Source organism: Peromyscus maniculatus, chromosome 3, assembly GCF_049852395.1.
Source record: "Peromyscus maniculatus bairdii isolate BWxNUB_F1_BW_parent chromosome 3, HU_Pman_BW_mat_3.1, whole genome shotgun sequence".
Classification (NCBI taxonomy): Eukaryota; Metazoa; Chordata; class Mammalia; order Rodentia; family Cricetidae; genus Peromyscus; species Peromyscus maniculatus.
Window position 1 is genome coordinate 9,941,786 of NC_134854.1, and position 13,128 is coordinate 9,954,913.

At 42.4% G+C, this 13,128-nt stretch overlaps 1 protein-coding gene across 5 annotated transcripts in view; it reads right to left on the reverse strand.

Moving 5' to 3' along the window:
* Positions 1-558: 558 nt before the first annotated feature.
* The window catches only part of Met (MET proto-oncogene, receptor tyrosine kinase), a 111,243-nt gene continuing 98,673 nt past the window's right edge, over positions 559-13,128 (reverse strand). For all 5 annotated transcript variants that reach the window (XM_016002762.3, XM_016002763.3, XM_016002764.3 and 2 more), the window contains 3 exons: positions 12,259-12,424; positions 3,006-3,142; positions 559-2,904 (listed from right to left, as the gene is read on the reverse strand). In XM_016002762.3, coding sequence (XP_015858248.1) covers positions 2,694-2,904; positions 3,006-3,142; positions 12,259-12,424 — 514 coding nt within the window. In that variant the 3' untranslated portion in view covers positions 559-2,693. The remainder of the gene's footprint in view (positions 2,905-3,005; positions 3,143-12,258; positions 12,425-13,128) is intronic.

Sequence of the window (13,128 nt, forward strand, 5' to 3'; positions counted from 1 at the left end):
TTTTTAAGAATCAAATATCCCCAAAGTGCTACAAAATTCTTAGATGGCCGAAATCGCATCTTTGAATTCCTCTGTCACGACAAGGATATAGAGGTAACCTGATTGTAGTTGCTCTGGTAACTAAAGGTCCCAAAGGGTGGGCACATGTGTGCATCAAAAGAAGGATTTTGAGGGGGCAGAAAGGCATCTATTTCCAACTGCCACTTGGGTATCCATCTTTCTGTCAACTGCACTGCAGCTCCTTTGTCATAGCCTCTGGCCCATGGATACTCATCTTGCTGGAGAAGAGCCCCAAGTTCAAACAGAGCCAAGTACTCCAGCAGGGGAAAGGTTGCCAGAAAAATGCAGGGAATTAAAAACTCAGGACAAACCACCCTTTGCAAGACAGAGACTTCCAGAGAGTCAGGCATGCAAATCCATGTAGTTATTGTCCATGCATTAAAGAATCAGCATCTGGTCTATGGAGGAGTGCCATGGAGCCAGGTGAAATCAATCTCAGGCTTCCTCTGCCATTATGTAAATGAGGTAGGTAATCAAGCATGACTAGCTATAACCAACTCACAGTAGACAAAATGTTACGTCACTTTATTTTAACAGTATGATTTATCAGAACAATTATTAACATACAAAGTACCATTCAGCTCAATTGCAAGTATAGGCAGTGACAAGTATCTAACTCTTAGAAGAATGATTTACTCGCACAGTCTGTCCAGACATATTACCCTAGGGAGTTCATAAATAGAAAACATGATTTTCACATTGCAGCTTTCTCCAGCAAGTATATACAGGTATGGGTGTCTTCCACAGCTCTTTCTGTTCTTGGTGTACTCATTTTCTTGTCCTTATAGAGAGTTATTTCTTTCTACAGAGCAGATCGTCGTTTACTGCTGTCCACCATTGACAGTGCTCTGTGAATTAGTACTAGTTTTCATAATCATGAAGCAGTAATATTTGAATTGAAACAAATCTGGACTACAGTTCCTTATGTGTTCTGATATGTTCCACCACCATCAAAGACCTTTTGATTGCCGTCATTTTCCTGCAACAACAGCCAAATTCAACTATTGGGTTTCAGCAGAGCACACCCATGTCATAGCTTGCTCTATTAACCCTTGGCTTCAAGTCCTGGTGATGTCATGAGGGTGGGGTGGACTGGCAATCAGTACATTTCCTTATCACAATTTACAGCCGTGGAGGAAAAAACCATGTTGCTATCGACCCAACTCTCACATACCTCTTCTTAAACGTTCACAGTGCAGTATTTTGTGGCCTAACAAAAAATTTCTTACATCATTAAAAATAAACATTTCTATAAAAATATACTTTCAATGTTTACATGGACAAACCCAGCTAGAATAACCTAAGCCACATGCACTATACAGTAGTAAGCACAAAATTCCACAGAGCAAAACATGCCAAAAGGCCTGTCCAGGGAAACTATTCATTCAAGATTTTCAAGTGGCTTTTTGTCTGCTTTGAAAATCTGCTCTTGTTTAGCCTACAATGTGTCCTACTGCAAAACGAGACTCCTCAAAAGTGTTGCCTCCAATCGCTTTAGGTGAGAAGCCTCCACCTGAGAAAGAGTAAATATTTCCAGTTTCTTGACCCTTTCTTTGCTCTACACACAAGCCATGACTGGAAATACTGAACCCTTTAGTTCTATTGTCCTTTAAAAACATACTGAGTTGCATTTAAAAAGATTTATCACTACAAGTTACTTATTTTTGGAGTTGCCATTAAAAAAGCAGATTAAAAAATTATGTATCCACATTCATTGAATTAGAACAAAATCTTTCTCAAACAGTTGAATTTTTGTTTGCTGATACAGGGTCTCACACTCTAGCCTATGCTGGCCTGTAAATCATTACATGGCCATGGTTCATTTCAAATTTGTGGCGGTCTGTCTGCCTCAGCTTCCCAAATGCTCAGGTTATAGGTGTGAGCCACCACTCCTGGCTAAACAGCTGAGACTTAAATGACAAATATTTTACTGTAACAAAGTTTTTGCTTTTGAAAAATCTCCCTGTTGTCATCTATGTACAATACACAAAATCCCTGATAATTTATAAACACACCTCATGTCATGCTATCTTGAAAATAAGTCTGCGGATATTCCTTGAACTAAAGGAATGTGAATATAAAGGCTTAAAAGGGAATGTTTGCCTTATGGGTAGACAACATCAAAAATGGAAAATGTTCATGACCACAACACAATAAAATATGTTTAAAACACTGGAATTCCAACCGGCAACCTGCTGGGGCCACCACATCTGTCCTGCGCCAGGCTCCCTCTTCTGAGTTTTCTATGAGAAGTCTTCAAAGTTCACTGTATTACTTCCTCACCAAAAACATGATTTTAAAAAACTTCAGCCCAGAACTGAGGTTTTGAACTCCAATGAGATGGGAGTGTTGTTGTAGCTGCAGGTTGCCATTGGCCCTCAGCCTGTGGGGACCATGCTTCTGTTTCCGATGCACCGTCAGATGAGAAACTCCTTAGAATCAAGGAATTTAAACAGTACATCAATGTCTCATAGTGGTGCAGTTTTGGCAAAAGCAAAACAAAAACAAAACAGTAACAACAAAAACATTGGGTGGCCTTTCCAAGGCCAGGCAGTGAGAACTGTTGGAGAAGATATAGACTGCTGTTGTTGGAAGCACTGCTTCTTGGAAGGGGGTGGTGGGCTTCCTGTCCATCATGTGTTCACCTCGCCATCAGTGTTGTCTTGGGATGACAACAGAGAAGGATATGGAGCAACACATTTGACATTCACATAAGTAGTGTTCACATGGACGTAGTGCTCCCCAATGAAAGTGGAGAAGATGGAGGATATCCTGGAGACCAGTTCAGAAAAGGATGGACGCATTTCAGCTTTGGGGTGCCAGCACTTTAGCATCACTTCGTACCTGTTTCAGAAAGAAAGGCCGTGAGAGACATCATGGGAGTGCACCTGTCAAAGTCATGCATTTTAGCCGTAATGGAGGACCCCACCGAGATTCTGACTTACAAGGGGTCTGGGCAGTATTCTGGTTGCAAGAGTCTTCTGCCTTGTAACAAGTAGATGGTGATATCAAATGTGTTCACATCAGGATAAGGAGGAGCTCCTCTTGTCATGAGCTCCCAGAGAAGCACGCCAAAGGACCACTAACAAAACAAGACAGAGGAGAAAGCAGGTGAGAGAAGTGTAACCACACAACTATGAAGGGAAAATCAGTGGGTCTCCATAACTAATCCTGGCCTGACATATTTGACACCATTGCTATCTAGGGCAAAGATTTCCCTAAAGACAACTAGTAAGCGCTACACATTTCATGGCCTGTTTAAACCAGAACAAGATGAGATATACGTTACGAGTAATTATAGCTTTCAGAAAGAATATGTGAAATCTACACGATGATTAAGATTTAATCTGTGGGTAGTGGAGTACATTTTTTGAGTTCTTTCTGGTAGGGTTAAAGTACCAACATGTTCCTACCTTCTCCTTCAATAGTTTTGTCTCAGCTTTAGATTTTTATAGATAAAGGTAGCCTCCCAGAAATAAAAAAAAAAAAAAAAGGACTAAAAAGATTCTGTTTATATATGCTTGTGTGCCTGTGTAAGTTTATGTGTACCACATGAGTGCAGATGCCCATAGAGGCCAGAAGGCATCAGATCCCCTGGAACTATTATAGGTGGCTGTGAGCTGCCTGATGTGGTGTTTGGAACAGAGCCTGGGTCCTCTGCAAGAGGAGGCAGTGCTCTTAACTGCTGCTGAACCATCTCCAGTTTTAGGGTTCCAAGCCTCTTCTAGCCTCTGTGGACACCAGGCATACATGTGGTACACGGGCAAACACACCAGCAAAACACCAACATACACAGAATCAGAGACAAGATATGTAATCTAAGGACCAAGTGCTTGCTATGATCTTCTGAGGATCAGATGGGCAGGCATGGCAGTCTTTGTACAATCCCAGAGTCTGGGAGGTGGAGACAGGGGATCCCTGGGGCAAAATGGCTAGTTAGGCTAGCTGAACAGAGTGCTCCAGGCTCACCAAGACTCTGCTTCAGTAAATACAACGGAGAGAGACTGAAGAAAACACCACGTGTCAACATCTGGCTTCCATTAGCATCTCTATTGTGTGTATATGCACACACACACACACACACACACACACACACACACACACACAACAAAGGGAAAATGTAACCATATCTAGATGTTAATGTTAAAAGGGAAGACCTAAATCAATGTAAGTAAAAATCTGTATTAGAAGCACAAGTAGTCAAATTGCTAGGCAACACAGTTTTCTATTGAAAACTGAATTTAATAAACCTGAAAATGCTAAAGAGCCAGATTAATGTGAAATAGTTCTATCAATACTTTATCGGGGGACCAGAGAGACATGGAGGGGTTAAGGGCATTGTTAAAAGTCCTCCAATATATCTGAACTCACAACATCACAAATTTTAAAGAGTTCTTGGCCCTCAGATCGGGCTGTGTCTATTGAACTTATGCATTTTCCTAATTTAAAACTCCCTGCTTAGAAGAGCACAGGTCATGCATATCACAGCCCCCTCTCCCCCAAGACATGTACCAAAGGCGACAAGGAGGTAAGTCAGCATGTGCAAGTCACCCTGTGAAGAGGACTCAGAATATCAGTTCTTGCTAGGCAACACTTGTAGGTCATTCCCATCCAAAAGAGCCAATGGGCAGGACATGACCCTGGGGTACGTGTGCCTCGTGTGTGTGTGTGTGTGTGTGTGTGTGTGTGTGTGTGTGTGTGTGTGTGCGCGCTACAGAAAGGGAATCTATACCAGAAAGAAGGAATTTAGAACCGAATATAGCTCTGAATACTTAGCAAGGAGAGTAAGTAATGCACGGCTTTGCATCCCGAGACAGAAGGAAACCGCGGGGCTCCAAGGGCAGCTCTCTAGATGTTGGAGTTGCCGACACAGTCCCATTGATGGCTCTTTCCCTTTGCCCAGTTATAAGAGTCACCCCTCCCATTTTCAAGTAATATATTTATTTTTATTTATGCATGTGCAATGACTTGTGTGTATGCTTTCTGTGTATAAGTTCCTTTGGAGGCCAGAAGAAAGTGGTGGATTCTCTGGAGCCGGATTACAGGCAGTTGTGAGCTGCCCAGTGTGGAGACTGGGAATTGAACTTGAGTCCTCTGGAAGAGTGGTAGGTATTCATAATAACGAACTGAGCCATCCCTCTAGTCACCACTCCTATTTTCTTTAAAAAAAAGTATGTGTGTACGTGTGTGTGCACGCACGCGTGCACATGCACATATACCATGGCAAGTATGTGGAGGTCAGAGAATAACTCTCAGGAGTCAGTTCTCTATTACCATCCTGTGGGGTCGGGATGGGGAGCAGAGTGAGGTCATCCGGCCTGTGTGCAAGCATCTCTACCCACTAAACCACCGTGTCAGCCCTTAGGAGCTCTCCCATCCCTCTTTCATAGGAATGGGGATAATGTCTCACACTCTAGTCCAGTTTGGCTTTGAATTGGCAGAAATCTTCCCACCTCTGCTTTCTGAGCACTGGGTTATAAAAATGAACCATTTTGTCCGATTCAAGAGTCATTAGGATCCCTGAACACTTTGATCAAAGTAGAGAACGCAGCTCTCTACTCGCTACCCCCAGGAGGGAGCACAATAATTTCACTATCAACTCAGTGTCTCAAAAATCAAAGATTTCATGTAAATCTTATTCTTGCAAATTAGGGTGTCAATGTTTAATCTCTAGGATTTGAATTAAAACTCAAGTCCACTGAATAAGTATCTGTTGGCCTTTGATCTTGTACAAGTAGGTTACTATCTAAATTACTAGATAGGTCCCAAGCTGATTAAACAGTGTTAACAGTATTGTGCAATAAGAACATGACTGTAATGTAGACTAAGGATAGAAAAGAGGTACAGATGTTGTGAAAAGTCAAAGGGCACACGGAAACATTATGAGGAGAGAGAAAAATGGGTCCAAAGGAACAGGCCAAATTTGTCTCAGGGGCCCATGACATCAGACTTCTGGGTAGCGTGGTGCAGCAGCAAAAGTATACACGTGAAGCCAGGTGTGGTGGCAAACATCTGCAATTCTGGATGTGGGAAGCTGGGGCAGAATGAGTTCAAGGCCAGTCTGAACTGCTAGAGACCCTGTTTCAAGCCCCCATCTCCCTCCCAAAAGAACACGTATTTGTTTTTATTACATTTCTATACTGGAAGTCAGACCTGTGGAGTAGGTGACAGGGATATGGTTAAAACAGTGTGGGAAGGTTTTCAAATGTTGAAAATGGGTTAAGCTGAAATTGAGGGGACATGACTGTTCTGTGTGCCTGGAGACTGTGTCCACAAAAATGCTTAAGGCTAAAGGAGAATCTAGGGGCCGGGGATGTAGCTCAGCTGGTAGAGTTCTTTCCTAGTGTGCACGAAGCCCCGGGCTCCATCCCCAGCATATATAAAACCAGTCATGGTGGAGCATGCCTATAATTCTAGGAAGCAAGAGGACCTGCAGTTCAAGGTCACTCTCAGCTCTACTGTGAGTTTGGGACCAGCCTGGGCTACATGAATGAGACCCTGTCCAAGGGGGGGTGAGGAGGCTCACAAATCCTCACATGGAAGATTCCGAATAAGAACAGAGAAAGGGTGCTTCCGTATAAGAGGGATGGAAGCCTGTGGAGCTTTTCTCCAAGTCAATGGGACAAGAATGTCTGTCATATAGTGTAGCAATGCAGGTATCACTTCCTCCTCAAATTGCTATTTTAATTAATCCTTAGAATGGGTTAACAACAGTCAAAAACTTGAAGTGTAAATGACTTTGTAGCTGTTGCAAGGACAAGGAAGCCAGAGTCCTAAGAGGCCATCAGACCCAGGATCTGTAATGGATAAGGGAACAGAATGGAGAAGAGAGACTCTTCAGCAATACAGACCTTAGGCAATGGCAACAGAAGGGAGCTGGAGGACTCATGGGACAGAGTTAGGGGGATACAGCTTCCAGAGAAGCATTGTTCTAGACTACAATAAAAACACTGTCTGATGACATACCCCAATCCAGAATATACCAACGACTCAAACAACCCAAAACCAAAGGGGGTGAGAACAGATTAGACATGTCACCAAAAAAGATACAAGGGTGGTGTGGTGGTATTGTGTTCCCCAAAATATTGTGCACCCTAATAAACTTATCTAGGATCAGAGATAGAACAGCCACAATATTAAACATAAAGGTTAGGCAGTGGTAGCACACGCCTTTAATCCTAGCATTCCAGAGGCAGAAATCCATCTGTTCAAGGATAAAGCCAAGCATGGTGACTCACGCCTTTAATCCCAGAAAGCGAGCCTTTAATCCCAGGGAGTGATGGTAGAAAGCAGAAAGGTATATAAGGTGTGAGGGCCAGAAACTAGAAGCATGTGGCTGGTTAAGCATTTGGCTGGTTAAGCTTTCAGGCTTTCGAGAAGCAGTTCAGCTGAGACCCATTCTGGATGAGGACTCAGAAGTTTCCAGTCTGAGGAAACAGGATCAGCTGAGGAACTGGCGAGGTGAGGTAGCTGTGGCTTGTTCTGCTTCTCTGATCTTTCAGCATTGACCCCAATACCTGGCTTCAGGTTTGATCTTATTAATAAGAACTTTTAAGATTCCTGCTACAGGGTGATGCCAAGCACACATGTATGCTCAATATTAGCAGTCCTTAGAGAAATTCAGATTAAAAAGAAAACACAACTTTGTTAGATTTACTTAACCTCCCAAAATCTGACAATGCCAAATGCATGTGAGGATGCTGAGCGGCTGGAACGCACAGGGATAACCAGTGGGGAGATATAATGCAGCCACTCTGTAAAACATTTGGCACTTTCTTACAAATTTGAATATGTAGGAGTGTTACTCCTAAAGATCTAAAACCAAACAAAATATATATTTACACAAAACTTTTAAGCAAATGTATTGGCAATTATAATTATATGTCAGTAACTGCCTAAAAATAGAATCCTTCGGATGGTGAGTCAACAAATTAGACTTGGTATATTTATACAATGACCCACTAATCAGAAGGACAAACTACTTCCTATAGAATATGATACTAAAAAAAGAGAAAGAAAATAGAACTACTAGAAGATCCATCAATCCCCACTTCTAGGTATATATCTAACACAGTTAAAAAGATTAAACAATTTGCTTATTGCAAGTTCACTGCAGCGTGACTCACAGCAGTCAAGAGGGATAAGAAATCTAAATGTCTACTAACAGATGACTCCATTATATACATAACAGAATCTCAGTTTGAGAAAAGAAGGATGTCTTTATCAAATGCTACAGCATGGCTAAACCTCGAGAACATCACGTTAAGTGAAACAAGACAGTCATAAAAGGACAAACGTTTTATAACTTCACTTCTATGAGGCATTTAACAGAGTTGAACTCTTAAAGACAAAAGTATAAGGGTCGCCAGCTGGAGGAAAATGAAAAGGAAAGTTTTTCTTCAATTGACTTCATTTCAGTTTTGCTAGAAGAAAGAAGTTCCAGAGATCTGTCATACCAAAGGTGTCACCGTTAACACTACTGTAGTGTATGCTTACATATGGATAAAATTGTAAATTTCATGTGTTTTCAACCCAGTTTAAAAAAAAAAACCTGAAGATTGAACTGACCCATCAAAACTACCAATAGAACAAATGTATGTTCTCAATGCATTGTTCTGAGTGAAGTTGGCAGTCTCAAAGGCTACTGATTATGATTCTGTTTATATAACATTCCAAGAAAATATTACAGAGACAAGTCAGGGATCCCCAGTCCTGGGAGAGGCTGACTATAAAGTGGCATAAAGACATTTTCGGGGTAACAGAACTGTTCTCTACCCAGATGTGGAGGCAGTCGTGATACAATTGTCTCCATTTGTCAAAACTTGAAGACTTAAAAAGGGCCACTGGAAAGGATGTGCAGCAGGTACTTGCAAAACGGTGATATCATTGGTAGAAATGGAGTTGAGGATTTGCTAGATGAAGATAAAGAAAGAATTTAATTTTGAGCACGAGAAAGTCCTGTTGCTGCTGCTGACCTCCAGGCAAGGTCCAAGGTGACAGAATGATCTCAACTATGAGGGCATTTGGTCCTTGAAAAGATCCCGAGGGAAAGCTACCTACAGGAGGAGAGTGAAGGAGGATAGACAGTGAAGAATAAAGACAATGGAGAAATCAAGACACTACAACCAAGAAGCCGGAAGCAAACCGGGCGGTGTGGTGTCTAGAAACCAAAAGAACTGGGTATTCTGAGGAAGGGCTGGGTGACCCCGGTTGATATCTTCTGAGAGATGAGGCAGAATGAGGCTGAGAAAAGCCAGCTTGACTGAACAAGTGAGAACGCAGATGTTACTGAGGCGTTTGTGCTGAGAGCCACTAAAAGGTGGGTGCTGGCTGGGCATGAGGAATTTCATAGCAAGTGACTCCACTCTGATTTGAACGCACATAAGAGCATTTGGTGAGGCCAGATTCTACCCAGGCATCAGCTAGAAACAGAACCTATTGATACTCAAACAAGTTTTTGCTTGTAGGACTCAATATACGCTCAACTTACTGCATGTTTTTGGGAATGTTCCATGCCAACATTCGAAGGGGTATGCTGCCTTTGAAGTGAAACTCTACCCTAATTGTTCCATGCAATTAGCAATTATTTGTCAAAGCAGCATTGTGTGTGGCTTACATGTCACAGTATCACAGTGCCTTTCAGGGAGAGGGAGAGAGAGACTGGGCCGACACTCGGCAGTTTCTTTTAAAAGTTTGTTTTAGTTTTTGTGGTCCTTGGGACAGGCCTGTTCTTGATGATGTCTGCTTTACAGATTACAGAATTCCCTGATTTTCAGTATATAGTCAATGATGCTGGAAAAATTCAGTTAGGTTACAGATGCCATTGCCATCCAGTTTTAGCTCACTTGGAACACCCCAGAAGGTTCCCTCAGACCTATTTGTGATCACTCCCCATCCCCATTCTTAGCAACAGGCAAGCACGGATCTGCTCTGTTTATATTTCTACTGCGTTCTAGAAATTTCTCACAAATGTAATCACTGAATGCTTTATCTTTTGAGTCTGCATTCTTTCACTGGACATAATTTTGGAAGTTTTATCTGCACTGTAGCATGTATCAGTCATTCTTGGATACTGCCAACTGGTGTTGCATTATACAGGCATGTCATTCTGTGTGTATAAAGGGGTATGCATGTGGGTGGGTGTGTATGTATGTGGGTATATGTGCATATGTGTAGAGGACAGAGGACAAGGTCTATGTTGGGTATCTTCCTTAACTACTATGCACCTTATTTTGGTTCCATATGTATGGGTATTTTGCCTGCATGTATGCATATCATGTGGGCATCTGCATGCCCACAGAAGCCAGAAGAAGGTGTTGGATCCCCTGAAAACGGATTTACAGAAGGTTGTTAGCTGCTACATGGCTGCTGGAAGGGCGGCAAGTTCTCTTAACTGTCTCAGCCATCTCTCTAAGCCCCATCACCTTCATTTTTTTGAGACAGGGATTTTCACTGAACCCTGTGCGAGCCTTTGAGTAGACTAGATTGACAGGAATCCCCAGATATCTCCCCTGTCTCTGGCACCCCAGGGCTGGAACTGCAGGTGTGTACTGCCTTGCCCAGCTCTTACGTGGGTGTTAGGACTACACAGGCTCTCAAGCCTGCATAGCAAGCTCTTGACTGTCTGAGGCATCTCCCCAGCCCAAGGCACATCACATTTCACGTATCCATTCTCCAGGTGGTGAGTATTAGGAATGTTCCTGATTTGGAGCTGTGATGAATACTACTACTGTAATCATTCACATACACATCTCTGTGTGGCCATGTTTTTTTCTTCACGTGAAATTAGCTAGTGAGTAACACATGTATTTGGTATAATGCCGATTCAGATATTGTGTCTAGTTTTGAAAACTGGGCTGTTTCATCTTGTCTCCTTGCTATTGACTTTAGCACTGGCTTTCTCTCATGTAGGCATATTGGTGGTCAAGTCTGAATGAGTGGCATGTTCTCTGCATTCACCCTCGCTACCTTTGTTCCAGCCTCCCTCCCTAGCACTCGTTTCTATACAATCTTTCAGGGTCAAAATCTCAGGCGTTAAGCTTTACCATATGCTATCACATTCTCCCCTTACATGGATCTCGTGTACCCAGAAGTCTCTTTACGCTGCCATGACTTGTGACACACTTATTGATAACAAACTGCTGCTCACCTCACATTACTGTCGATGCTTCCTCACCTCCTTACAGGACCAGAAACTAAATGACTACTACTTCTTTGGGTTATTCATGGGGTCCATCCCTCTCTAGTTGACAACGGAGTGAGCTGACTTCCCATTAGCACCCCCAATCCCTATCCCCTGTCATCTTTCAGCAGCTACCAACCTTCTCTTTTGAAGGTCACATCCTGCAGGAACATTTCCTGGATGTCTTGTGCATTGACAGCACAGATTTATAGTTGTATCCTTAAGGGTAAAACATCAAGCGTTTTTCTACCTAAGCATCACACTTGTCCTGACTTGCTACATGTGAGTGGAACAGTACACTCTGGGTTTCATGCAGCACTCACACTCTGAGCATGCTCTAGACTGTCAAATCACTCAGGTCCTAAGAGGTCAGAGCCAAGGCTCTTTTGATCCAGTGAGGAGCAGTGGGCTTGCTCCCCCAGCCCTACATCCCTTTGTTCTTTTCTTTTCCTCTGGCTTCCATGGTAGCCTCTCCTTTTGGGTCTTCAGCTTCTCTGCCTCCCGCCTCACTTTAGTGTGTAGACTCTTTCAAATAATTTCTTTTGGACTCTCATAAAGATATTACTAGCCTAGATTTCTGTGTGTGATGGTGTTTGGAGATGGTGCCTCTGAGCAGTTATAGGGGCCTAGGCATATAGCTCAGTGTGGCGCATTGATCTACAAATATTTCTGAATAAATGAGAGAATTTATGAATACAGTTTGGTGCCTACTGGACAATCAACTCCAGTTTACACATGAAATTAGTGGTGTGGAAATTTTGTTTGTTTGTTTGTTTGTTTGTTTGTTTGTTTTGAAACAGGGTTTTTCTCTGTGTAACAATTCTGGCTGACCTGGAACTCTCTTTGTAGACCAGGCTAACCTTAGCTTCACAGAGATCTACCTGCCTCTGCTTCTCGAGTGCTGGGATTAGAGGCGTGTAACACCACTGTCTGGTGAATTTTTAAAAAATCTATCACCATACAATGATTGGAATCAAAGTAAAGGGAGAGAAATCTAGGAATGATGAGTGTGTTACCACATCTGATTTGGTGGTGAACTTCTGTGTTTGCAGACTCTCCAAAGCCATCCACTTCACTGGCAGTTTTGCACCCGTTTTGTTGTGGACACTGTAGTACTCTTTATCATACACGTCTCTGGCAAGACCGAAATCGGCAACCTTGACAGTGAATTTTTCATCCAACCTGCAGGAGAAAAATCATTACTGACTGAAGTCGAATAATTTACAACAGTGCTGAATGCCTATAGATTTAAAAAGGTGGCTTCAGTATTAGAGATCCATAATTTCCTCTGGCCTATTGACTAATGGTAAATTACAGTGGAATTCCTGAATAAAATACTTGACATTTACAATACAAATTCCACCGGCTGAAGAGAGACATTATGAATGACATGGCATTTCGCTCTAATGTAGGTCTGGAGAGTTGGCTTCCACCTAGCTTTCCGTGGTTGCAAAATAAATAGGGCATCGGGCTACCCAGCGAAGTCATGGACATCACCATTCTTTGCTGGGTATCTTACCAGCAAGATGTTCTCGGAATGAAAGGCTTTGCTTTTTTGGTTCTCAAATAACGATAGTCAGCACATAACACTCCTATGTGCCATCAGTGAGGTAATGGATTAGAAGGTGAAACACCTAAGGAAGCTGTCATGTTAAAAAAATCGTTTTCTGGTAACCAAGGCTGTGCATCCTTTGTTTAATGTAGTTTTATGATGTTCCCCTGACCAAACTCTAGGTAGAAAATTAATAGCACAGCTCTTTCATTCACACATACCACGAGCCATGAATCAGCGCTCAGCAAAGCAAACGCAGAGATTCAATTATAAACTGTTGACTGTTGTTGTTACACAGCCTGGCAGCCAGACACAAATAAAAGTTCTTTGTATA